The sequence below is a fragment of the Lemur catta genome, chromosome 19 (assembly GCF_020740605.2).
Source record: "Lemur catta isolate mLemCat1 chromosome 19, mLemCat1.pri, whole genome shotgun sequence".
NCBI lineage: Eukaryota > Metazoa > Chordata > Mammalia > Primates > Lemuridae > Lemur > Lemur catta.
Window position 1 is genome coordinate 25,080,363 of NC_059146.1, and position 27,279 is coordinate 25,107,641.

The 27,279-nt window shown below is 55.6% G+C and overlaps 1 protein-coding gene across 3 annotated transcripts; it reads left to right on the plus strand.

The window, feature by feature from the left end:
* Nucleotides 1–16,302: 16,302 nt before the first annotated feature.
* Nucleotides 16,303–25,276, plus strand: BBC3 (BCL2 binding component 3). 3 transcript variants are annotated; one of them, XM_045531325.1, is made up of 4 exons: nt 16,303–16,480; nt 20,341–20,629; nt 22,068–22,258; nt 24,190–25,276. In XM_045531325.1, exons 1-4 carry the CDS (start codon nt 16,393–16,395, stop codon nt 24,288–24,290), a joined length of 669 nt encoding a protein of 222 aa, XP_045387281.1. In that variant the 5' UTR covers nt 16,303–16,392; the 3' UTR covers nt 24,291–25,276. The 3 variants fall into 3 exon arrangements, with proteins under 3 accessions (XP_045387281.1, XP_045387283.1, XP_045387282.1); XM_045531326.1 differs by lacking the exon at nt 16,303–16,480 and adding an exon at nt 17,736–17,761; XM_045531327.1 differs by lacking the exon at nt 20,341–20,629 and having other exon boundaries at nt 16,316–16,480.
* Nucleotides 25,277–27,279: the final 2,003 nt, after the last annotated feature.

Below are 27,279 nucleotides of genomic sequence, written 5' to 3' on the forward strand. Positions count from 1 at the left end.
AAGCCTTAAAGGAGCCGCGCCCCTTCGGGTGGAGGCCGGAGCGGATAGACCTGGTCTCCTCTGGGGATCCGGAAGCTTATTCAACTTCCTTCTTTCTGAATTACCTCCTTCCAGGAAGAGAAGACACATACATCACTCTTTGCCCTCTACCTCTTTGTTGAAGCTAATTCCGCCTCTAGACCCTCATTCCTGGTTCCAATAAGTAGGGGCCAGGCACTGGGCGGGTGACAACTGGAAGCCTGACTTGGTTTGACCCCCTCCTACCAATAAAACCTTGGAGTCAGTTTTACAAGTTAAAAATTTTCAACCGCTAGAATTATTCATTCATTCTCTAAATCAACACTAAGTGCCAGGCTCTGTGTTGGGGAAAAGGTGGAGAGGGAGTCAAAATGAGGAGGAAGGGCCAGGCGCGGTGGCTCACGCTTGTAATCCTAGCACTCTGGGAGGATCGTTTGAGCTCAGGAGTTGGAGACCAGCCTGAGCAAGAGCAAGACCCTGTCTCTACTGAAAAAAAAAAAAATAGAAAGAAATTAGCTGGACAACTAAAAATCTATAGAAAAAATTAGCTGGGCATGGTGGCGCATGCCTGTAGTCCCAGCCACTAGGGAGGCTGAGGCAGGAGGATCGCTTGAGCCCAGGAGATTGAGGTTGCTGTGAGCTAGGCTGATCCCACGGCACTCTAGCCAGGGCAACAGAGTGAGACTCTGCCTCAAAAAAAAAAAAGATGAGGAGGAAGGGAGACCCTAGCCCTACCTTCATGAGGGAAGACACAAGTAAATGTGAAATAACAGCTACCGTGGAAGATGCCTTACCAGAGGAGCAGGAGGAGAGGCCTGAGGGTGAGAGGGGCTGACTGTTCAGGCAATGCACACAGCCTGTGCAAAGGCCCTGTGGTGAGTGAGCTTGGTGCATTCCGGGAACTGGAAGACATTCAAAGCAGCAGCTGGATTTGGCTACAGAATCCCTAGGGGTTGCATGCATTAACTAAACTTAGACATAATAAACCCATTATGACAGATGATCAATGCTATGGAATATCTTCACCAGAGGTGATAACAGTTATAAGTGGAGTCCCAGAGGTGGTGGTAATTTTATTTTGTGATTTAAAACATTGACAGTGGAAGTACCTGGTAATCCCTTGCCCCTTATATGGCTACTGTTAACAGCCTTTGAGAGATCTCTACACATACAACTTAATCCTCTTATAATTGCCCAAATACCTGCCAAGTTCACTAGATCACTTACCTGGGCCCTTTATTCAAAGGTCACCTCCTCAAAGAGGCCTTCTGTGAAACCACCCATTTAAAAATCACAAAACCTCCCATACCTTTTCCTGTTCGCGGCTTTATTTCTCCATTTTACCATTCGTCCTCTAAACTACCATATCTTTTATTTATTTATCTTGTTCACCGTCTGTCTCCTCCACTATGTTATCTGTTTTATACATGATATGTCCCCCGTGCCTCCAACGGGGTCTGGCACACATAGTAGACTTTCAAAAGATATTTGTTGGTGGCTCACGCCTGTAATCCTAGCACTCTGGGAGGCCGAGGCAGGTGGATCGCTTGAGGTCAGGAGTTTGAGACCAGCCTGAGCAGGAACGAGACCCCATCTCTACTAAAAATAGAAAGAAATTAGCTGGACAACTAAAAATATATAGAAAAGATTAGCCAGGTATGGTGGTGCATGCCTGTAGTCCCAGCTACTTGGGAGGCTGAGGCAGGAGGATCGCTTGAGCCCAGGAGTTTGAGGTTGCTGTGAACTAGGCTGACACCATGGCACTCTAGGCCGGGGGACAGAGCAAGACTCTGTCTCCAAAAAAAAAAAAAGATATTTGTTAAATGAATGAATCTTTATTACTACTGTTTTCTTCCCCTTTTATAAAATAAAACATATATATACTGGAATTCCATATCTTTAACTTAACAATGGATGGCTGACAACATTTTAAGCTGCTGTGTAATATTGCATCTTATAGATTGGTCATAATTTGGCCCACTTCGTCTCATGGACATTTGCTTTGTTTCCAATTTGGGGGTACTGCCAACGATGCTGCATTGAACTTCTGTAGACACACATCTTTTTGAGAGCATGATCTGTAACCTTGCTCAAAACGGCACGTAAGGCTGTGCATGGTGGCTTATATCTGTAATCCCAGCACTTTGGGAAGCTGAGCCGGGAGAATCACTTGAGGCCAGAAGACAGAGGCTGCAGTGAGCTATGATGGCATCACTGTGCTCCAGCCTGGGCAACATAGCGAGACTCTGTCTCTATAAAAATAAAAATATGGCCAGGCATGGTGGCTCACACCTGTAATCCCAGCACTTTGGGAGGCCAGGAGAGCCCAGTCTGGACAACATCGCAAGATCCCATTTCTACTAAAAACAGAAAAATTACCCAGGGGTGGTGGCACATGCCTGTAGTCCTAGCTACTCTGGAAGCTGAGGCAGGAGGATCACTTGAGCTCAGGAGCTGGAGGCTGCAGTGAGCTATGATCACACCATTGTACTCCAGCCGGAGCGACAGAGAGAGACCCTGTCTGTAAAAAAAAAAATAAAATAAAAACTTTTATTTAAAGGCACATAATGTCAAATTTAACAGTGCGGACTGTGAAGCCAGAAGTCCTGGGTTTGAATTCCGACTCTGTCACTTACCAGCTGTGTAACCTTGGGCAACATAAGGTACAAAATTTTCCTGGACTTCAGTTTCCTCATACAAATGGTAACACCTCTCTCTGAAATGCAGTGTGCAAAATTCAGTGGATTACTGAATTAATACACATAAGGTACTAGGTACAAGGCCTGACGCATTATAAGTTCTCAATGAATGGACAGAGACAGACCCAGGTTATGTGGGGCTTGAAGCTTATCAAATTTGGAAGCACTCTTGGACAAAAAAGAATAAAGAAGTAAAATAAGACCACAAGGGCATCTCCCTGGTTGCTGGACAGAGTGGAAGTGTGGCACCTGGAGTGTCACTCTCCATTTCTTTGCCACTCCCAGCCAGCCAAGGAGGTGGGCGCTGTCATGCCTGTCTTAGAGAGGAAGGCACAGGCCCAGAGAGTGGATGGCACTGGCCGTGAGTCACCCACCTATTCAGCAGCCAGCCCAGAATCTGAACCCAGGTCTGCCTGACCTCAGAGAGACACCGTAGGGAGCAGGTGAGTTCATGGACTCAGGTCGCGGCTGCCTGGGTTCAGATCCCAGCTCTGCCACCTGTACTGTGGGACCCTGGGGAATTTACTTAACTTCTCTGGGACTCAGCGTCTTCTGCCATAAAATGAGGATAATAATAGTGCCCACCTCATTGGGTTATTGGTGGGGGGTGTAGTGGACTAAATAATGACTCCCAAAGATACCCATGTCCCGATCCCAGGACTTGTGAATGTTATATGCAAAAGGAACTTTGCAGCCATGATTAAACTAAAGATCTTGAGAAGGGGGATTATTCTGGATTATCCAGCTAGGCCCAGCAGAATCGAAAGGATCTATGTAAGAGGGAGGCAAAGGGAGACTTGTCACAGAAGAAAAAGGACATGTGAAGGTGGTGGCTCACATCTGTAATCCTAGCGCTTTGGGAGTCCAAGGTGGTAGGATCACTTAAGGCCAGGAGTTTGAGACCAGTCTGAGCAACATAGCAAGACTCTGTGTCTACAAAATATAGGAAAACTAGCCAGGCATGAGTGGTCTGCACCTGTAGTCCCGGCTACATGGGAGGCTGAGGCAGGAGGATCGCTTGTGCCCAGGAGTTTGAGGCTACAGTGAGCTGTGATGACGCCACTGCACTCTAGCCTGGGTGACAGAGCAAGACCTTGTCTTAAAAAAAAAAAAAAAGGAAAGGAAAAGGCCACGTGACACTCAAGCATGATGCTAGGCTGCCGGCTTTGAAGATGGAGGAAGGGGCCACAAGCCAAGGAATGCACAGAATGTACCTTTATCCTTTTTTTGTTGTTGTTTTTTGTGGGTTTTTTTTTTTTTCCTTTTTTTTCCCTGCCTTTCTGGCAAACATGTAGAACAAAAGAATACAGTTTTAGAAACTGGAAAAGATAAGGAAACCCATTTTTCCCTGGAGCCTCCCAAGGAAGTGTGGCCCTGCCAACACCTTCATTTTGGCCCAGTGAAATTGATTTTGGGCTTGTGACCTCCAGACCTGCAAGATAATTGATGGTGTGTTGTTTTATGGCAGAAACAGGCTCTTAGAACAGTGCCTGCCACACAGTAAGTGCATTTAACTGTTATGATTATTATTACCTGAAGCCCAAACAACTCCAGCTCATTGCCTGTAAGCAATGTGCCGCAAATGTCTGCGAAGGTGTTGGGGAAAGGGATGTTCTCCTTCAACTGGCATCACAGTCCTAAAATGTAAGTGCCTAGTTTATACCCATTTTACAGATTGGGAAACGGGTTCATCAAGGTTCCCCTGCCCAAGTCAGCACAGCCACTGAGTGACTTTGTTACTTTCCTAGGGCTGTTGTAACAAATCAGCACAGACTGGGTGACTTAAAATAGCAGAAATGTATTGTCTCACGGTTCTGGAGCCTGTTGCTAAGCCTGAAATGAAGGTGTTAGCAGGGCTGGCGCCTCTGCAGGCTCTGAGGGAGAATCCATTCCATGCCTTCTGGCTTCTGGTGGCTTCCAGCAAGTGCTGGCATTCCTTGGCTTGTAGACACATGGCTCTAATATCTGCTTCTGTCTTCACAGGGCCTTCCTCTCTGTGACTCTGTCTTCTCCTTTTCTGTCTTTTATAATAACATCAGTCATTGGATTTAGGGCCCATTCTCATCTGGGATGATGTCATCTCAAGATCCTTACTTTAAACACATCTGCAAAGACCCTTGTCTTTGTCCATTTTGCTGTTGCTGTAACAGAATGCCACAGACTGGGTAATTTATAAACAATAGTTTACGTGGCTGACAGTTCTGGAGGTTGTGAAGTCCAAGATCAAAGGGCCACGTCTGATGAGGGCCTTCTTGCTGTGTCATCCCATGACGGAAGGGCGGAAGGGTATAAGAGCATGTGCATGAGCGAGCCAGACTTTCTCAGTAACTGACCCATTCCCACAATAATGACATTAGAGCCCTCATGACCTAACCACCTGTTGCTAAGCCCCACCTCTCAACATTGTTGTGTTCGGGATTAAGTTTCCAACACATGAATTTTGCAGGACACACTCAGACGACAGCAGCCCTATTCCAGATGAGGTCACATTTGCCAGCCTCCACCTGGCCCAGCCCTACACAGAGTCCTTCAGATGGAAAGAGGCTGCCCAGAGCGCCCTGGGCAGAGCTGTCCTGCCTGTGCCTGGATCTTGGCACTGTGTGGTGTGACATCTGCTGACCCCTCTGGCCACCCTCGCTCCCTTTCTCAGATCCTCACACTCCATGTTCTCACCCAGTGGTTCTCAACGGGGGTTGATGATGTCCCCCAGAGGACACTTGGCAATGTCTGGAAACATTTCTGGTTGTCACGACTGGGGAGAGGGTTTTATTGGCGTCTGGTGGGGAGAGGCCAGGGCAGCTGCTGAACAGCCCCCAATGCACAGAACAGCCCACAAAATGAAGACTCGTCCAGCCCCAAATGTCCGCAGGCCGGGTGCAGTGGTTCACGCCTGTAATCCCAGCACTCTGGGAGGCCAAGCCAGGAGTATCACTTGAGGTAGGAGTTCAAGACCAACCTGAGCAAGAGGGAGACCCCATCTCTACTAAAAATAGAAAAAATTAGCCGGGCATGGTGGCACACACCTGTAGTCCCAACTAGAGGCTGAGGCAGGAGAATCGCTTGAGCCCAGGAGTTTGAGGTTGCTGTGAGCTAGGCTGATGCCATGGCACTCTAGCCCGGGCAACAGAGCGAGACTCTGTCTCAAAAAAAAAAAAAAAGAATTTAGGGGGCTTTAGAGAAGCATGTAAGTTATGCTTGAGTTTCAATAATGGTCTCAGGACTCTACAAAATAAAAGTTCAAGAAATAATCATAAAAAGTACTTTGTGTTTGCTCATGGAATGGAGTTAAGTTCTAGCATTAGTACATAGTTGCAGTTCTTCCTTGGTCAGAGATACATTTAAAAAAAAAAAAAGTACGTATCTGCTGAGGTTCTGGGGGGAAATTTGAGTCTTGCGGGCGAAAGCGTTTCCCGCCGCCACCAGGGGGCGGTGCGGCGCTCTCCCTGCCGCCTGAGAGGGAGACGTTCGTTTGTTCCACAAACGGTCCTGAAACTGAAAACCCACTTTGTGCCAGGCCTCCTTCTGGTTTTCCGATCTGTGAAATGGGAATGAGCATGTCTCCCCCACCATGGGGCTCACTTTCTCCAGGAAGAGACAGACAATAAATAGCTAGAGAAATGAATATGAAGTAGGAGCGCTGTGGAGTGAAATAAGGCAGAGTGGGGGGACAGAGATGGTCCGGGATGGCCTCTCTGAGGAGGTGACACTGGGGCACAGAACTGAGTGAAAGACGGGGACAAGCCAGGTGAATATGGGCCTTCCCAAGGCTCTGAGGATGCTGGCCTGGCCAGGGGACAGTCGAGGGAGGTGGAGAGGACAGAGGCAGTGCCTTAGGGCTCACCTGGAGAGGGAGACTGAGGCAGGCCCTGCCAGGCCTGGCAGGCAGGAGGCAAAAGGCAGCACATTCTCCAACAGAAACAGCTCAGGGCAGGGTACAAAGCAGATGAGCTCCTATGAGGCTGGGGGCGGGGGGGAAGGCAGGGAGGCAATCCTCCAGTCCTGCCTGGAGGAGGCAGCCCGAGACTCAAAGCTGACAGGTTTCTCCAGGTGATTGAATGAGTGTATTATTTTATCATGATTGGTTTAAGGTCCTGTGTGACTTGATTATCACTGTATCCCCAGCCCTGTCTGTATCGACATTTAAAGAGCACTCTCCAGATCTCGGGCTCACTTTTGTGACGTGTGCTATCTCGGCAACCCATCCTGCAAGTCCATGTCAAGGATATGCTTCTAATCCCCATTTAACACAGCAAGAAACCAAAGCCCAGAGATACTGTGAGCTGGAATTTGAACCCAGAACAGTCTTTCTGATTCCCAGAGCCCACTACACTGCCTCTATAATAAATTATTATAGTTATTAGTAGTGTTGTGACTAGACAAAGTACTTAACCTTTCTGTGGCTCAGTTTCCCCCATGTAAAGCGGCACTAATGAGAGCACATTTTGAGGGTTAAATGAAACAAAGTGCCAAGAACAATGCCAGATGAATGCTATGTGTGCTATCTACTATTATCTGGGGTTTTTTTTGGGGGGGGTGTTTTTTAAGAGGCATGTTCTCACTCTGCCGCCCAGGCTGAAGCGCAGTGGTGCAATCATAACTCAGTGCAGCCTCGAATTCCTGGACTCAAGCGATCCTCCGCCTCAGCCTCCCAAGTAGCTGAGATTACAGGCGCACGCCACCATGCCTGGACAATTTTTAAAATTTTTTGTAGAGACGGAGTCTCACTATGATGCCCAGGCTGGTCTCAAACTCCTGGCCTCAAGTGCTGCCTTGGCTTCCCAAAGTGCTGTGATTACAGGTGTGAGCCACCGCACCCCGCTATTATTACTATTATCTATTATCCATTTAGTCCACAAATAACTGTCGAGCGAATCACGTAGGCTCTGCTTTCAACATGAATAAATCTAAACAAACCCCGAATCCTACCACATCTCCCCGCTCCACCTCCTGCCTCTCAGGATGGTCCTACGGGTTTGACCAGGTCACGCATGTAAAGCACCGAGTTGGCACAGTGCCCAGCACATAGCAGGTGCACAGAATGTGAGAGGTGCAACCATGGTGACGACGATGATTGGTCTGTCAGCACCTTCATCCTTCTAGCCGCTCAAGCCAAAACCTGGAGCCCCCTAAACTCCCTTCTGCCCCTCACATCCACACCCAGGGCCTCAGCCAGTCCTATCAACTCCATCTTCAAAATATGTCCCAAATCTGACCCCACAGCCTCCACCCTCGTCCAGTGGACGCCACCTCCAGCCATGAGTCACGACAGGGTCCTTGGGCTCCCCGCTCTCTGCCCCACAGCCTGTTTCCCACTTGGCCGCCAGAGGGCGCCTGTTAAAACCTAAGTCAGCGCGCATCCCTCCTCCGCTCAAAGGCCGCCCTGGGCTCCCGCATCCCCTCCCGCCCTTCTCCCCTCTCCCACTCCCTTCCAGCCCCTCCAGCGCGGTGTCCCTTCACTATCCTGGACACGCCCACTCTGGCCTCGGAGCCTTCGCACCTGCTCTTCCCTCTGCCTGGAGCACTCTTCCCTCCCTCCCCTCCTTTGGGGCTTTTACCCAAATATCACTTTTTCAGGGAGACCCTCCCTCAACACTCCCGAGCGCCCTCCCCTGCTTCTTTTTCCTATTTGAAGACTCACTTTGTATTGTTGTCCATGTGCTTCACTGTCTGTCCCCTCCCAGCCCACGACGGCGGGATTTTTGTCTGTTTTGCTCACAGCGGTATCCCCAGGGCCTGGCACAGAGGAGGCCTCGCTTGTAGACGCCGAATGAATGAATATAAGAATAAATGCCCAGAGACATCTTGGGGGTAACAAGCATCCCGTCTGCCCCCCATTTCATAAGCCCGGAAAGGTTGGGTTCAGCAGTTATGTGACCTTAGGTGACCGGCTTCCCTTCTCCGACCTCACACCCTCAATTGCAAACGGGATTGAAAACAGTGTGTCTCCTGGTGCTGAGCTGAGGACTAACTGGGTCTGGGCTCGTGTTTGCGGCATTCCTGAGCTGGCCACCTCCTCCGGAGCAAAGGTGGCTCTTTGCGTGGCGCCTGCGCTTCTGCCTGTCGCCGCTCGGGGGCAGCAGGCGCCTGGCGGATCCGCCCGCGCGACCCGCGCCTGGAGAGGAGTGGGGGCACCTCCGCCAGAGGAAGCTGATGAAATCCAAGCCAACTTGCAGTGAGCTCATCCCGCCCGGGCGCTCCGGAAGCCATGGGGCCGCCTGGCCTCCGCCTGGCCCAAGCGATAAAGCTCGGGTGCTGAACCAGGGCGGGAAGTCCTTCCTGAAGTCTACCCTGCGTGGGGCCTGCTGCCAGACGGCCGGGCCTGTGGGCGAGGATGAAGTAGCGAACGGTCCCCTGGCTGTCTCCAAAGAATGAAAAGTGAATTCAGAGCAGGCCTATGGGAGTGACAGAGAGAGAGGATGGGGGAAGAGAGTGTGGGAAGGAGAGACAGAGACAAGAAGTGGGAAGAGGGGACAAAGGTGGAGAGACTGAGGCAGAGAAGTGGGAGACAGAGACAGACTCAGGGAGAGACAGACCAAGAAAGTCAGATGGAAAGACAGAGACAGAGGGAGACAGAGACAGAGATGGTGGGGACAGAGATAGACAGAAAAGGGAAGGCAGAGAAGGGAAAGACAGTCCTGGCACGACGGATGGATGAGACCGAGAAGGAAGAAACAGAGATGGGACCTGGGAGACAGAGAGCTACAGGGAGACAGAGATAGGGAGAGATAAACAAGGGGGAGACAGAGACAGAGAGACCAAGCGAGTGGCAGAGATAGGGACAGCGACGCAGAGGTGAGGGAGATGGAGTCAGAGTAGGGCACTGGGACGCAGAGTGAGGAGGGCAGGCAGGGGCGAGGCAGGGCCGGGAGGGGCACCTGGGCCAGGGGTCGCCCGCAGGGGCGGACCCTGTGCGATCGGGGCGGGGCCCTTCCCGCCCCCAGCCCCCAGCCCCGCGGCTGCGGCGCGGGCCGAGTTACCGAGTTACCAAGTTACCGCAGGATTCGGGAGCTTCTCACTGGTGAGGCCACAGCCAATCAGAGAGCAGCGCTGCTGTTCTCGGGCAGGAGGCCTGGAGACACGCGCACCTTCCCCCGACACCCAGAGAAGCGCGCCGACACACAATCACAGCGGCGCGCACGCGCACACACACACACACTGTCCCAGGGACACCCCCCGCACAATCACAATGACACACACAGTGACATACACACGGCCCCAGGAACATGCAGTGACACACAGCATCACACAGACACACAAAATCTCAGTGACATAGACACAGTCCCAGCACACACAGCACTGCCCAACCCGCAATCACAGTGACACACAGCATTGCCCAGGCACACGTAATCTTCATGACATACGCACAGTCTCTAGGACACATCACCCTAAGACACACAATATCAGTGACACACAATCAACACAGTGACACCCTCACAATCCCACAGCCAACTGGTCCTGACACACTATCACAGTGACACAACCACAACAATGATACATTCAATCACAATGAGACAATACTGTGCAGACACACAGAGGTGGCACACAACCACAGTGACATACACCATTGTACAAATGCACACACCCTCTGTGACACACAGTCCCACAGGCACATATTTCAGACACAATCACAATGTCACACACACAATCCCACCATACACAACGTTGTCCAGACACACGCAATAACAGTAACATGCATGCAAATCCTCCCCAACACACTGTAAAGCACATTGGCACACACTGTCACAGTGACACACAGTCCCACCACACACAACATAACACAAATACCACCGACACACACAGTGGCACACACAGTCCCATGCACACACAGCACTGAGCGCACACACACCAGCACTATGACATACACACAATGCCACTGACACACAGCATTACCCAGATACATACAACTACACTAACACAACAGTATAGTGACACAGCGCTTCATAAACCTTCCCACTAACACACACCACTCTGAAACATACAATCCAGTGTCACGCAAACACAACCACGTGGACACACACCAGCACACTGCATAGAACAGCACACTTGTCACACCATCACATTCACACACAGCACACCAGAACACCACACAATAGCACACCGACACACAATCACATGGTCACAGCAGCCCCATGACACATGTAGCATTGTAAAATGTAGCATGTTGACACCATCACACGGACACACAATCAAGTGATACACAATAGCATACTGACACAACCACCACTCTGATATGCCAACACCCTGCCACAACAGCACACTGACCACAGACCTACAGAGGCCTCTCCAGTACACAAACACAATCACGCAAACACACACCCCCATCCCTGCCCTTGCCCCAGGAAACTGTGGGATGTGGGACGCTGGGGGAGCGATGCTGGGTGGGCTTGTGTGTGTGTGTGTGTGTGTGTGTGTGTGTGTGTGCTCTGCCTCCCCCTCCTGGCCCTTCCCCGGGGGCGGGGCCGTGCGGCAGCCGCTGTTACCGGGTAAACTTCCCCGCCCCCCCCATCGCGGCCATTAGTCAACCCCCCCCAGGATGATGTCATCGCCTCATTCTGGAGGCTGAGTAATCCTCGACTCCGCCCCCCCCCCAGGTACCAGGGTAGGGGCGGGCCGCACCTGGGCTCACCAAGCCTGGAGCTGGGGTCTGGAGCTGCTGGCTCGGCTGCTGCCTCGGGTCTCCCTGGGGAGGGAGGGGGCTGAGGAATCTGGGCCTCTGGGAAGTGACCTAGGGACGCATACCCAGGTCTCTTGAGGCTGAGGGCTCCCAACCCTGGATCCACGGTGGCCACCTACCGGTGCGAGGAGGCTGGGTCTTCCAGACCTGGGGTCTTGGGCATCCCAGGGGTCTGGGACTGGGGGAAACCCAGTGCCCCCTTCCTCCCTCCCTTGCCACACCACTGTCTTGCCAAGTGTCTGGAGGATCTGAGACTCTGGGTTTGGACTACAGAATCCTTGGCACTATGAGGCCTGGGACCCTGGCACAGGGTGGGAGGTCAGGTGCTAAGGAGTAGAGTAGAGAAAGTGGCTCTGAAGACAGACGCCTAGTTCCTGGGAGAAGAACAAACCGGACCCTGGGGAGGAAAGGGCTCCGAGGGAGGGGAAGTGGTCAGGTCTGCACCTTGGGGCTGGGCAGGTGGTCATCTGGAGGAATTGGACACCTGAGCGTCTGGTGGCTGTTGGGGGCAGGAGTGTCTTCCAGTATCAACATGGTGAGGACCAGGATGCCAGGGAGCTCTGAGGCATCTTAGGGCCTGGGGCTCAAAGGCCTGAGTCCATGTTTCCTGTGGGGGTGGCATGCTCAGTCCTAATTTTCACAGGAGGAGACATGCCTGGGTTCCCTTCTGGGGGGCACCTGCAGTCCTTGTTTCTTGGGGCCGGGACATCAGCATCTCCTGGGGGAGCAGGCTTACATCCTAGTTTTCACAGGTGCAGACATGCCTGGTTTCTTTTAGAGGGGGCAGGGGCACCCTATTTTTATGGGGTCAAGACGCCTGGGTTCTCTCCTGGGAAGGATCCTCAGCCCCTATTTTCAAGAGCCACGACGCCTGAAGCCTGTTTCTGGGGGACAACCAGTCCCCGTCTTCCTGGGGTCAGGATGCCCAGGTCTCCTTCTGGAAGGGGGACACTTGGTGTCTTATTTCACAAGGCCAACTTCCTGGGGTTAGAGACAGGATGTGCATCCCCGTTTCCAGCCCATCCCAAGTGCCCATCCTCACCCAAGGGTGCGGGACCGGGGGGTAGGGAGGTGGACGGTGCCCAGCCCCGGTCTCACCCCAGCCGGTCGCAGGTTTGCAGGCCGCGCCCCGGCAGCTCCCCGGGGCCCGGCTCCCCGCCCCCCGCGCCGAGGGCTCCCCTAGATCCGGACGGGCGGGCGGGCGCAGCGGCGGCCAATGAGCGCGCTCGCCGTCTCCGGGAGCCGGGCCGGCTCTGCCCGCCTGGCATTGGGCACGCAGTGGGCAGCGGCGGGCGGGGCCTGAGGGTCCTCGCGCCTGGTTGGGCCAGGCTTGTTGCTGGGTAACGGGGCGGCGAGTTTCCCCTGGCAACGGCGGCGGGTACCGCTCACTGGCTGGCCGGGAAGGAGGGGGGGCGCGGGCGCAGGCAGGCCCCGCAGACCCCAGCAACAGCGCGCGGCCCCCGCCCCGCCGGGAAGCGGTAACCTTCACACGCGCGCCGGCCGCTCGGACCCTGCGGACGCCGGCGCCCCCGCCCAGCCCCCACCCGGCTCCGGTCCGGCCTCCAGGCCCGCAGGGCCGCCGCGCGGAGGGGGGACCCAGGAGGCCCCTTCCCCACCGCGGAAAGCCGGGACTCAGGTTCAGGCCCTGCAGTGAAAAGTTAAGTCCTTCCCAACTCCCTCTTCCCGTGCTGCGAAATCTCCTTCCCCGGAATGGCAGACAAGATCTTGGGGACGGTCGTTGGTCTGCAGTAAACTAGCGAGGACATCTATTCTCTTTAACCAGCACTTCACAACCGGGCCCACTACTGCCGAGCGCGGTTCTAAGTCTGTTGTTACAAATATTAACTCATTTAATCATCACAGTATTTTTGGTCCCATGGAGAGCCCCTTTGTACAGATGAGGAAACTGAGGCACAGAGAGGGCAAGCTACTGGCTCAAGGTCATCATTTGAACCCAGGCGGACTAGCTCCAGAGTCTGGGTGCTTTATCACTCCTCTGTGCCGTGAGCCCCGGTGAGAGGCATCAAGACTCAAAATGAGAAATATACAGATTAAAGAAACACACTAGTGGCTGGCCCGCGGGCCACCGGTTTTAGCCCCCTGCCCCAACCTGAGGATCTTAGCTCCGGGTCCATGTTTGGATTCTCAGAGAGTCAGGGGACCTCCCACTGGTGGTAGGAGCATGTATTAAGCACCCAGTATGCCCCAGTACTTTATTTTTATTGTCTTTACACTGCAAAATCCTATGGGACCTTTGCTGTCCCAACTCACAGATAAGGAAACTGAGGCACAGAGATGGGACCACTTGCCCAACGTCACACACGGCCAGCAGGTGGCAGAGCTGGGAATTCTAACTCAAGCCATCTAGACTCAGAACCCAAGCTCTTTAGTGAGGTCTGCATGCAGGCTTGGGGGGATGGGTCACAGCTGGGGACTCTGATTGATTTGTCTTAGGCAATTGCTTTCAGTCTGGGGCGATTTTGCCTCCTCTAGGGAATATTTGGCAATGTCTGGAGATATTTTCTGTTGTCACAAAGGGAAGGGGTGCTACTAGCATCTACTGGATAGAAGTCAGGGATGCTGCTCTGCATGCTACAATGGCCAAGACAGCCCCCCACAACAAAGAGTCATTCAGCCCAAAACGTCAATACAGCTAAGGCTGAGAAACCCTGATGTAAGCTAAGCCCAACCCTCTCCCTCTCCGCCCCTTATCTTCTGGCCCCTTGGTCTCTGAGGCTCTTTGGGACTCACTCCATTCCCCTGATCTGAGTCTTCCTCTCTGTCTACACGTCTGTTTCCCTCTGTCTCTCAACCTCTCAGAGATGTCTGTGACCCCTTAAAACTACAGAGCCCCTGGTGCCCTCTCCAGGGAGCAGGGACAAGAGGCAGGGTTGGAGGGAGGCCCAGAATGCTCCTCCAGGAACTTAGGTAGGGAGTCCCTAGATCCCTCAGGAGACCTGCTAGGGGAGGGGTGGGGAGATGTAACCTGGAAGATGCCTGCTCTCTCCCTGTGCCACTAGGGTAGAGGGGTCTTAAAAAGGCAGCCCTTGACCCAGCCATAAACTTTTTTTCTTTGCCCACACAGTTTGAAATTTTGAATTTGTATGCCTCTACAAGGAACACACTTTCCAATTAGCCACAATCCCCACTACTCCCTATTGTCTCACATTGGACTCATTTCTCTCGTTCATTTAATGATGGCTCTTGCATTTGAGACCCTCGTCTGGCATGATATGATGCCAGAATTCGGGACGGGGTCTGAACTAGATAATGGGGAGGATCTTGACTGGTGACAATGCTTAAGGCCTAGTAGACTCTTGAGCCTCTACCCATCTCTCCCACCTCTAGCCATCAAGCCAGATTCTCACTGTCCTTCATACTCATTTTCTTCTCAGAAGAACACTCCAGCACATCTGGCCTCCTGGTATCTAGCCCTGCACTGGGCAGCCTGAGGGCACTGATCGGTGAGTGAGGGTGTACACTGGGCCATGAACTAGCAGAGGGCTAGAGCCTGCCCCCTCCCCACTGTCAGGCACAGAGCGAACACCAACAGTAATTAGTTATATTAGTGATAATAGCTAACATTTATTAGGCACTGACTACGTTTCCAATTCTACACTAAATAACTTCCACGCATGATCTCATGTAACAAGTGTTTAAAGCAGCATTGCTCAAAGAAAGGTCTTTGAACTCGATCAACAGTCAGAAATATACTTGCTTTGCAACCCGGTGTGTACTCACTGTATGTGGGTCGTTTGAGCTCAGGAGTTCGAGACCAGCCTGAGCAAGAGCGAGACCCCATCTCTACTAAAAATAGAAAGATATTATATGGACAACTACAAATATATATGGAAAAAATTAGCCGGGCATGGCGGTGCACACCTGTAGTCCCAGTTACTAGGGAGGCTGAGGCAGGAAGATTGCTTGAGCCCAGGAGTTTGAGGTTGCTGTGAGCTACGCTGACGCCACGGCACTCTAGCATGGGCAACAGAGTAAGACTCTGTCTCAAAAATAAATAAATAGATAAATAAATAAATAAATTCTCAAGGGCCACTAAAGTCACAAATAGAAGGGACTGACTAGAAATGGTCACAAGAGAATTATTTGGGGTGATGGAAATAGTCTCTACCTCAATTGTGGGGGTATGCAACGTGGGCTTTTGTCAAAACTCATCAACTATGCACCTAAAAAGAGTGAATTTGCTGGGTGCAGGGGCTCACACCTGTAATACCAACACTTTGGGAGGCCAAGGCAGGAGGATCCCTTGAGGCCGGGAGTTCAAGACCAGCCTGGGCACCAAAGTGAAACTCTGTGTCTACAAAAATTTTTTTTAAAAGTTAGCCAGCTGTAGTGGTGCGCACCTGCAGTCCTAGTTACTTGGGAGGCTTAACCAGGAGGATCGCTTGAGCCCAGAAGTTTAAGGTTGCAGTGAACTACGATGAAGCCACTGTACTCTAGACTGGGTGAGAAAGTGAGATCCTGTCTCAAAAAAAAAAAAAAAAGTGAACTGTATTGTGTGTAAGTACATCTCAATAAACTCAAATAAAAGCAAGATCCGCAAAAGTGATTTCATAATCCGTGGTTTACTTATGACCCACAGTTTGGAAAACACTGGGAGGAAGGAAAGGGAAATGAATGAATGAGTAAAGGGAAGGAGGGAGGAAAGTGGATCAGTCCCCAATATTTAAATTAGGGAGATTTCACATGAGATTTGGATTTCCTGCTTCTCTTAGGCAATCTAAGGGTCTGGTCCCGCAGGAGCCAAGTTCGAGAGATCCGACCTGCTTTCTCAGCCAGCCCAGCGCTGGGCACTCCAGGGTGACTCACCCTCTCCTGAGGTGATTTGGTTTGGGTGAGATCCAGGGAAAATAGAGTGAAGGGGAGGCAGGAGTCCAGGGCTTTGGGGGAAGAAAGGACAAAAGTCATAGAATCAGACCGGGGGAGGGAAGTGACAGTGTGAGAAACTGAAAAGGAAAAGGGAACAGAAAGCCAGGAGACAGAATGAAATTTGGTGCGGGGTCTGCCCGGGCATGTCCACGCCAGGTGCCCGGGGCTTCCTTCTCGCGATGGGTCCCGGGCCATATTCGTGGTGAGTGTGGCCAGGTGTGCATGCTCCAGAGTGTGTCCTGTCGGTGGGCCAGTTAGCAGGAACCCATCACAGGTGTGACTTTGTGACTATGTGTCGGGGGTCAGTTTCTTCTATGTCTGATTTGATCTACGTTCTGAGTGTCACTTTCTGATAGTTTCAATGTGCTAGCACGGAAACTGCAGGGGTGTGTTTGTGCGTGTCCCTGTGGGAGTATGGTTTGGATTAGGCTGTGTGTCCAGGTGTCCCGTGTAACAGGTGTGTGTGTGTGTGCGCCTGTCTCCAGCTGCGCCTATCAGGAAGTTTGTATTTCCTGGTAAGCACGCAGCCAGAGTCTGTGCGGGTGCATCACTCTGTGTGTGTTTCGTGAGTGCTCAGCGCGGATGTTTGTGAACACGGTTGTGGGTCTCCCTGTGCTCATCAGTTGGGCGTTTGTACAACTATCTGTGGCCTGTCATTGGGTCAGTTTGCCTGTCTGGGAGACCCTGTCTGCTAGTCAGTCTGTGTATTTGGTCTAGCTGTGGGTCCCATCAGTGTGTGAGTCTGTGTGCTATGGCCCTGTCCATAGGGTGCATTTGTGTGACTGTGGCCTTGTGTCTGTGAATCGGTATGTCCCCTTGGCTCTGTGAGCACGTGACTTTGTGTACCCTGGAGCGCCAGTCGGTCCGTCGGTGTGCACGCCTCTGGTCTCTGGGGGTGTGGATCTGTGGGTCCCAGTCAGTGTGTCAGTGTGTCAGCGTGTGTGTCCGACTGTCCCGGTGTCCGGGCGTCCCTGCCAGCGCGCCTCGGTCCCCCTCGCCCCGGGCCAGGCCCCGGGCCGCCCCCGGCTGCAGGGAAACCCCCCGCGCGGATGCGGGGGGGCGCGGCGCGCGCCTGCAAGTCCCGACTTGTCCGCGGCGGCGGGCGGGGCCGTGGCGTCACGCGGGGGCGGGGCGTGGGACCCGCCGGGCAGGGGCGGGGCGGGGCGGGGCGGCCGCGGAGCGGGCCCGGGATCCGCCGGGCGGCCTGAGACGCGGCGCGAGCCACATGCGAGCGGGCGGCTGGCGGCAGCGGCGGCAGCACTAGCGAGATCAGCAGCGGCGGCCACGACGCGGACGCGCCTGCGGCCCGGAGAGCAGCAGCAGCAGCAGCAGCAGCAACAGCAACAGCAGCCGCCACTGCAGTTAGAGCAGCAGCAGCAGCAGCAGCAGCCGCCGCAGCGAGCGGCGCTCGGCGGGCGCGCCCTCCTGAAGGAAGCCGCCCGCCCTCCATCACCGCCCCCTCCAGCGTGTTCATGCCCCCGGGGTGAGTGTGAGCACCCGGAATCCCCGCCGGTGGCGATCGTTAAGGCCCGGTGGGCTCCCTGGAGGAGGTGACGGGAGTGCACTCATAGCAGTGCGGGCGCCCTGCATTCCTACACCTTGCCTCCCCCCACCCCCTTGAGGGTGCCTGGACTGGGGTCGCTGGGCGGGAGGCACTTAGGCAGCCGGGCGCCCAGTCTGGGCTCACAGGTGCCTCAGCGGTCTGGCGGGTTTGTTTACAAACAATGGGGTGCGGGCTCGGCAGCGCCCCCTGGTGGCCAGTGCGGCCCGGGGAAGAGAGTCGACCCCAGGTTGCCCCAGCCCCCCAGTCCGGGAGGGGCGGGGGGGGCGGCACAGAGGGGCGGCCACACCCAGGGCGCGCACCCGCTGGGGGCGGCGACAGGGGGCGGCTCGTGGGCCGCGGAGTCTGCGGCTTCTGCGGGCGGGGGCTGCGCCCCAGCAACAGCCGGTTATTGGCCCCGCGCTCGCCTGGCGGGCGGGGCGGGCGCACGTGGCGGCGGTGGGGGGGGTGCTGTGACAGCGGAGGGGGGCGTCTGGGACCGCCGTGGGAGCGCGCGTGTGCGGGGTTGTGGATCTGCAGGTGTCTCGCCTGGGTGTGTGCGTGCGTCTGGCTCCGAGTTTGTGCTGGGGTCTGCAGGGAGTGGTTGTGTCAATCCGGAGGAATGTTGGGGTTTCTGACCCGCCGGGGTGTAGGCGTGAGTCCCCGCGTGTGTTTGTGTGGGGTTCTGTCCGCGCATGCCGTGCCCGCGGGGTGGGTGTACCTGTGTGTGTGTTCTCCGTCAGAGTTGTCTGTGTGTGCTGTTCGGGGGTGATTTTGTGAGTCCGTGTCGCCTGTGTGTGTGATCGTGGTGTGTTTGTGTGTTGCTTGAGTGAGCTGTTTGTGTGTTTATGTGTGTGTGTCTTTCCTGAGTGTGTTGTGTGTGTGTGCCTGTGTGTCCTGTCCCGTGTGTACTGGCTTGTCTGTGGCTGTCTCCCTGTGCCTGTCCCCGGGGCATGTGCCTCTGCCCTTCCTCTCTGATGGTGTATCTGATGGTGTACCTGCTGCATGCCGCTGGCTGTCTTCTGTCCAGGTGACTGTGTGAGTTGTCAGGTGTGTGTGCGTGGCGGGGGGTTGTCTCAGTCTGTGTTTGGCTGGTGCGTCTGGCACCAGCGTCTGGGAACTGAGGACCGAGGCTCTGTGGGGTCTGTGCAGCGCAGGCGGTGGGTGCTGCTGACAGGCTCCTGGATGGAGCTGTGTCTGAGTCCCTGTGCGTGCGTGTGTGTGTGTGTGTGTGTGTGTGTGTTGGGTCTGAGGGGCTTGTCTCTGTGCTCGCTGGCTCATGTGTGTCATGTGGGCTGCGTGTGTGTAGTGTTTATGTCAGTCACGTGAGACCAGTGTTTTCTGTCGGAGCTCGAGGTGTGTGTGCTGCTGGGCTGTGTGGGATTAGAGTTGGCTGTCGGGCGCGCGCGCGCGTGTGTGTGTGTGTGTGTGTGTGTGTGTGCATGTGTGTGTCCGTGCTGACAGTTGCTGATGGTGATTTGGGGTTAGGAGAGGAGGGTGGGTTGGTGTCTGCGTGTCATTGGTGATGCGTCGGTGTCTGATGGCATGTGCCCCTGTGTGCCCGATTTACCTGTGTCCTGAGCTCCGAGAGTTGGTGGCATGTGGCTGTGTTTTGGTGGTGTTGAGCTGTGTGTGTCCATGGGTGTCTGTTTCGTGTTGATATGTAGGTGAGTCCTGAGGGTCGTAGGTCTTACCTCTCGGGTTTGTATGTGGGGGGGGGCATGTTGTTGGAGAATTCGGGCAGTGCCTATTTTGTGTGGGTTTCTGTGTGTTTGTGTGTCTCTGGGCATGGCCATAGTGGGTCAGTGTGTGAGACTTTGACAGTTTGTATACGTGTGTTGGGGGTCAGAGGGGATGGGTTGTGCCAGCCAGTGTGCAGTGTACCTAGAGTGCTTGTGACGGTTTGTCTGTGTGTGCATGTCCCTGTTTTGGTCTCTGTGTGTGTGTCTTGTGTAGTCAGTAGCAATGTCTAAGATGGGATCATCTCAGCGTTTCTGTGCAAGTGGGAGACAGGGTGGGAGGGCTGGCCAGTTGCGAGTCCTGTGTGTATGTGTTGTGAACTCTTCACACACTGCCCATACACACCCCCAACAGTCTTCTCATCTGGGTCCTGTGTGAGCCCCCGTGTGTGTCGTGGAGCCCTCACTGCCTCCCGCCCTCCCTGTGTGCCCATCACTGTGTCTGGGAAGTTAGTCCCACCAGCCCATGCCCTGTGTGGGTCCTGGGTAGAGTGGATTTGTGTTGTGGGGCTGCCACAACCCTCACACACACACACCTGACAGACCCCTCCGTCCGGGTCCTGTACCTCCTGCTCCCTCGTGTGCCCATCTCCGTGTGTCCTGGCCAGCCCGATCCCCGTGTCATCCCAGTTGGGTGTGTCTTGGGGGGGCCATCACCCCTCCGCATCACACACACCTGCCCTTCCCTCCGTCTAGGATCTGAGCCCGGTCCGGTGCACCGTGGGGCCCTGGCGCCCCTGCACTTACTTCCCTGCTGACCTGCTCCTCCCTCGTGTCCCGCAGGCCCCAGGGAGCGCCATGGCCCGCGCACGCCAGGAGGGCAGCTCCCCGGAGCCCGTAGAGGGCCTGGCCCGCGACGGCCCGCGCCCCTTCCCGCTCGGCCGCCTGGTGCCCTCGGCAGTGTCCTGCGGCCTCTGCGAGCCCGGCCTGCCCGCTGCCCCCGCCGCCCCCGCCCTGCTACCCGCTGCCTACCTCTGCGCCCCCACCGCCCCGCCCGCCGTCACCGCCGCCCTGGGGGGCCCCCGCTGGCCTGGGGGTCCCCGCAGCCGGCCCCGAGGCCCACGCCCGGACGGTGAGTGCCCGCCCCACGCCCGGGATGCAGGGAGCTGGGGAAGCCACCGAGGAACTGGAGAAGTGGGAGCGGAGGGGGGTGGGGGAGCCCGGCCGGGCCACTGGGAGGGTGTGGCCAATGTGGTCTTTGTGTTGCAAGAAGCAGGAAGACGGAGTGGGAGGCTGGGGGTGGAGGGGCCAGGTCGAGTGGGAAGTCCCTCTTGGAATCTGACTGCAGTCCCCGAGTGGCAGCCCGCTGCCTTTTCCGGGCCTCAGGCAACAGCTGTTTCCCAGTTCCCCTCCCCCAGTCTGGGTCCCCTTGACCCCCTGGAGGATTGCAGTGGAAGAGAGTGTGGGCAGAGTGGGAGGATTGTCACCTCTGGACTTTGGGGAGGGGTCGAGGGGCCCCCGGCCTTTATTTGCATCTCTTTGGCCCGCGCTGGCCCTTTCCCGGGTCCGGGAGGAGGAAGGAGAGGGGGAGGGGGCCATTGTGTTGGGAAAGTCCCCTCGGGGAGTGGGTGAGTCTTGGGGAGGGAAGGGTTAAAGGTCCCCTGCCTGATGGGCTGTTAACCCCGTGGTGCCCGGGGAGCCTCATCCCTGCCAGCACACACTGCAGCAGGGGAACGATTGTCCTGGTTTCCCCCATCCCCCATCCTGTCCCCGGAGCCCAGGGGTGTAAGAAAAGAGAAAACTCAGTTACTGGCTGCGGGGGATAAGGACCCCGATTTGCAGACCAGAGTCACAGACGTGGAAATTGAGGCCCTGGTTTTGGGCCTTAGTGACCCCTCATGCTAGGACCTGGTGTGGTGGGACAAGCCGCAAGCCGGGGAGTCGGGGATGGCGCGGAGAGACCTCTGGGGAGCTCAGAAGGGGGTGGGGGTGGGGCAGGAAGGCCTCTCCCGGGTCCCAGCCCCCAGGCCCGTGCTCTGAAGCCGCCACAGTCTGGCTTTCTGGTCTCCAGGACTCTGCCACATCCGGGGGTGTGGCTTCACTGTGGTTGGACACCAGAGGGAAGGAGACCTGAGGCTTGTGACTCTGGGTGGGGTCAGTCGCTGTATCCCTGAATGACCTTGGGACACTTTTTAACGACAGGCCTCAGTTTCCCTGTCTGTCTAATGGAACAGGCAACATATGCTCCCGTTGTGGAATAGAGGTCCTTAGGTCGGAGAAGACAAAGGACTTGCAGCCTGACACGGGCAGTGGGGAGTCAGCTGGGGTCAGACAGGTGACCCCAGAGAGGCCTTCCCAGGTCCCCTTACTGCTTTCTAGTGCTTGGGGAGGAGGAGCCGAGAAATCTGGCTCCAAGAGGGGAAAAAAGGAATCGCTAGAAATGAGGCGGGGAACAGAGAACGCAGGTGGCCGGGAAAGGGAGAAGCAGGCCCTAGGTACCGGGGTTCCTCCTGGACACCCCAGGGCCTGAAGGCTGGTGGGTGGTGACCACGCCCCTCTGCTTCTCCAAGGTCCTCAGCCATCACTCTCACTGGCAGAGCAGCACCTGGAGTCGCCCGTCCCCAGCGCCCCGGGGGCCCTGGCGGGCGGTCCCACCCAGGCGGCCCCGGGAGTCCGGGGGGAGGAGGAGCAGTGGGCCCGAGAGATCGGGGCCCAGCTGCGGCGGATGGCGGACGACCTCAACGCGCAGTACGAGCGGCGGGTAAGTGCTGGGGGAGGGGTAGACGGCAGGTGGGACTTCCCGCCGGGGAGGGGGCTGCAGGCGGGCCCCGCCAGATGTGCGGCAGCTGCTGCCCTGCGCGGCGGGGGTCGCGCCGGGGACGGGCAGGTGGGGGGCGGGGGCGGCGGGCCCGCGGAGCCGCCGGTGGGCCCTGCGACACGGCTGGCTCGGCCCTAGCGGGGACGGAGGCCGCCGCGAGAGCCGCGCCGCGCCCGTGGCCCGCGGCCGCGGGGACTGAGGGCGGCGCTCGGCGGAGCAGCTCATATATCCCGGGCTATTTATAGCCGGTGAGTCAGCAGCGGCGGCGTGGCCGCGCCCGCCCCCGGCTCCCGCTCCCGCGCGGCCGCAGCGCGCTCTCGGCTTCCCGGGCGCCGGGCGGGCGGGGGGGGTTGCGGGGAGGGCCCGGGAGCCCCGCCCCACGAGGGCCCCTCCCCCCAAACCCTCGGCAGCCTCTTTAAAACAACATCGGCAGCCTGCAGCGGCGGAGAGTGACAAACAGCCTGAGCCCACCGCCCCGCTCCGCCCGGGCTGCACTGCAGCCGCATTCTTGCTCCCTAAGACACAAAACAAAACAAAAATACGGATGTCGTGAAGCTCCTTGTGCCCCTCCCCATCCCTGTCCCCTCTCTCCTTGCAAAGGAAACCTTCAAGTTTTTGGCATGCCTGGGCCCCCTGCAGGTGCTGGTTCTCTTACTGCGCATTTACCAGGCCGGGAACAATGCGTAGGATTACGGGGCACTTTTAGCTGAACGTGCAAAGCTGCAGTGTTTGTTCTCTGCCAGCTGCTTCTCCCCTGGGAGTCGTGTTTGAGCTTCACCCCTGTGGGCCGAGGCGCCTTCAGGCATCCATTTTCACTGCTACGTAGTATTCTGCTGGATGGGCACAGGATCCCCGTCGATGGATATTTAGGATATAGTTTAAAATATATTTCAGATTTGATTCATGGGCTTCTTCGCCTTCCAACCCATGCACATCTTGGGGGAAGCCCCCGCGTGTGTCTCCAGGGTGGACCCCTGGGTGGCCTGCCTGCCATCAGCCTTACTAGACCATTGCTGGCTTGCTCGCCAGGGTGGCGATGCCAGGTGGCAGCCCGCAGCAGCGTGACTGGCAGGTTTTTGAAGTTCTGCCGATCTGATCTGGCCCCATGGCCGCCCTGTGGCCGCAAGAGTTGGTGGGAGTGTTGAGGAATCCTCTCACTGCCAGGCCTGCAGGAACCTTTAGGACATTTAGCTGTCTTGTAAAATGGGTTTCTCCTCTGCTCTGTGTCCCAAGGGGGATTAGGTGGACCCTGCCTCGCACAGGGCCTGGCTCTGCACTCAGTGTGTCCTGTGTTGGCAGAGTGCTGGAGCTATTCGGACATTCCTTAGTATTTTTCATTTTTACTGGTGGGGAATCTTTCCCCGTGCCTGGCTTCCTTCCTCCGTTCCCACTGCCTGGCGTTTTCGAGCTGAGCGGGTCCTAGGGCCTACCCATAGTCTTCATCCTGCCGCTGGGGACAGGGCAGGGGTTTCCGAGAGGTCACACGCATCCCAGCTCTGCCTGGAAGTCCTTGTGCGAAGCCTCAGCACAGGTGGTGGGTGAACTGTTCCCTGTTCACCTCCTTCCAGAGATTGTTCTAGAACTGCTGAGACTGTGGGCTCCCTGCTCCTTTTTTCCCATCTCACCAGCCTTTGAGGGGAGGGCAGGACGGGTTGCAGTCCAGCCCCATCCTTCAGCCCTGGCATGACTCGGGTGGGTGGCTTTCTCATCTGTACAGTGGTCACAGCTAACATGTGCGGAGCACCAGGGGGGCAGAGGAGCCGGGATAAGTTTGGTGAGGGTGTAACCTGCCCCTCTCTGCCCTTCGACGTGACCACCCACATTCTGTCACTGCCCAGGCCCACGCTAACCTCCCCTTCTCTCTCTTTCCCTAGAGACAAGAGGAGCAGCAGAGACACCGCCCCTCGCCCTGGAGGGTCCTGTACAATCTCATCATGGGACTCCTGCCCTTACCCAGGGGCCACAGAGCCCCTGAGATGGAGCCCAATTAGGTGCCTGCACCCGCCCGGTGGACGTCGGAGACTTGGGGGGCAGGACCCTCCCACCTCCTGACACCCTGGCCAGCACGGGGGACTTTTTCTGCACCATGTAGCATACTGGACTACCAGCCCTGCCTGTCCCAGGGGCGGGCCGAGACAGCCACTCCAGCCCCAGCCCAGCCTGGGGTGCACTGACGGAGATGTGGACTCCTGGGTCCCTGGCAAGAAGCCAGGGGAGGGAGGGCTGACGGATTCAGCATCTGAAGGCGGCGGTGACCGAGGGGGTGGGGACTGAGCCGCCCGCCTCTGCCGCCCACCACCATCTCAGGAAAGGCTGCTGGTGCTGGCTGCCCGTTCCAGCTGCAGGGGTGACACTGGGGGGGGGTCTCCTCCCAGTGTTCCTTCACTTCGGGCCTGGCCGCAGGCCCCTGGTGCTTTGCCCCCTCCTCCTGGGGAGGGGGCCTGTGAAGAGCAAATGAGCCAAACCTGACCACTAGCCTCCTGGAGACAGAATGGGGTGCGTCTGACGGCTGCCCCAGCCCAGCGCCCAGCCATCTTCCCTGAGCCAGCGGCGGGTGGTGGGCATGCCTGCCTCACCTTCATGGGGGGTGGCCAGGAGGGGCCCAGACTGTGAATCCTGTGCTCTGCCCGTGACCACCCCCCGCCCCATCAGTCCCATTGCATAGGTTTAGAGAGAGCACGTGTGACCACTGGCATTCATTTGGGGGGTGGGAGATTTTGGCGGAAGCCGCCCCAGCCTTAGTCCCCAGGGCAAAGCGCTGGGGGGGAGACCGGGAGTCAGGGAGGGGGGAATCTCGGAAGAGGGAGGAGTCTGGGAGCGGGGAGGGATGGCCCAGCCTGTAAAATACTGTATATGCGCTGCTGTAGATACCGGAATGAATTTTCTGTACATGTTTGGTTAATTTTTTTTGTACATGATTTTTGTATGTTTCCTTTTCAATAAAATCAGATTGGAACAGTGGATACTCCTTCTGCTCACATTGCGCACGGCACGGCCTTGGGGAGGCTCCGTGAGCCCGGTGGGGGGAGGTTGGTGGGGGAGAGGTGCTCCCCAGGTGGCCCTAGCTGTAGCTAAAGGAAGGTGAAGGAGCACAAAGGGGGCTTGATGTTGAGTGAATGAATGAATGACCCTTAATGTACTCAGAGGCACCACTGTGACAAGTGCTGGAGATGTGTTGGTCAGGAGACAGACCTCGTCCCCCCCCTCACGGGGCAGAAGGGGACATCCGGCCTTGCTCTGGGATCCGTCTTGGGCTGCCTGTCCAGCTGGAGGGGCACCTGGAGCCAAGATCAGAGCGAGGCCTCGCACCCACCTGGCAGAGGACGCGGTGCTGAGTGACTACAGAAAGGGCAGCGCCTACTGTTACCTTCCTGAAAACAGGGCGACTGGCCACGTGCTGTCCTTGGGCCCTTCCCACAGCTGATGGGCACAGACCTCAGTGAGCAGCAGGGCGTGTAATATGTACAGACATAGGTTCCGACCCCAGCTCTGCCCCTTCCTGGCTGTCTCACTGCTCATGGGGTGCTCAGGGGAAATGGGCCGTCTGAAAGGCCAGGGCACGGTAAGCAGGAGCCACTTTGGACAGGAATTTGACAAAACCATGTGCTGTGGTTTAAGTGTGTCCCTCAAAGTTCATGTGCTGAAAACTTAATCCCCCACCTCCCTCTCCCAGGAGCTGCCCTGCACCGCGTTATGACACAGCAGGAAGACCCACACCAAATGCTGGCCCCTCGATCTCAGACTTTCCAACCTCCAGACTCGTGAGCCCGTAGATTTCTGTTCATTATAAACTACCCGGTCTGTGGGATTCTGCTATGGCGGCACAAAACAGACTAACACCCCGCGTCAAGCTGAGAATACACATACTTTGCACCAGGAAATGCCTTCCTGGGTGTCTCCCTTACAAGAAAAATGGATGTGTACGAGTAGCCAAGTGTTGTCAACACACAAAACCAACCATATAAGTATCCAACGTCACTTGAGAGGGTAAAGTCTGATCTAGTCATACGATAGAATGACTGATCGAGTCATACGACAGTAGTTAGCTGGAATGACCTAGAACTCTACCAACATGAGAAAACAAACAATGGTAATCAAAAATATGCGAGCGGCCAAATGATGGTGGGAACCTGGGTGTTTATCATGCCTTCTGTCTGTGTTCATGCTGAAGCACTGTAAACAGGGCCAAGGCCACAGCGAGTGTCCACACCCAGGATACCTGGCAACAAAGACCTGCTCGGTCCTCCCTGTGACACATGCTTGTCCCCTAGGTAGAGGATGCAACCTGTAACCATCACTGCCTCTCATTCCGAATAATATTTCATGGAATCATTCATATGGGTGAATTTAGGTCTGCCATTTTGTTTCCCATTTGTCCCATTTCTCTTTTTCTGCCTTTTCTTGGATTACTTGAAAATTCCATTTAAATTTATCTTTTGGTGTTTTAACTATATCTCTTAGCATTTCTTTCATTTATTTATTTATTTATTTATTTATTTTTGAGACAGAGTCTCACTCTGTTGCCCAGGATAGAATGAGTGCCGTGGCGTCAGCCTAGCTCACAGCAACCTCAAACTCCTGGGCTCAAGCAATCCTCCTGCCTCAGCCTCCCGAGTAGCTGGGACTACAGGCATGCGCCACCATGCCCGGCTAATTTTTTCTGTATGTATTTTTAGTTGTCCATATAATTTCTTTCTATTTTTAGTAGAGACAGGGTCTCGTTTTTGCTCAGCCTGGTCTCAAACTCTTGACCTTGAGTGATCCTCCTGCCTCAGCCTCCCAGAGTGCTAGGATTACAGGCGTGAGCCACCGCGCCCGGCCAGCATTTCTTTTTTAGTACTGCACTAGGAGTTACAAAAACACATCCTCACCGACTCAAGGTCTATTTAAAGTTAATATGGTGCCACTTCACTTAGAGCGTAGAAACCTTTAGATGGTATAGGTCTGTTTACCATCTGCTCCCC

Coding starts and splice junctions, on each gene's coding strand:
- BBC3 (XM_045531325.1), top strand. CDS start 16,393: ATGAAATTTGGTGCGGGGTCTGCCCGGGCATGTCCACGCCAGGTGCCC. Junction 20,630..22,067: donor CCGAGGCCCACGCCCGGACG/GTGAGTGCCCGC, acceptor TGCTTCTCCAAG/GTCCTCAGCCATCACTCTCA. Junction 22,259..24,189: donor ACGCGCAGTACGAGCGGCGG/GTAAGTGCTGGG, acceptor CTCTTTCCCTAG/AGACAAGAGGAGCAGCAGAG.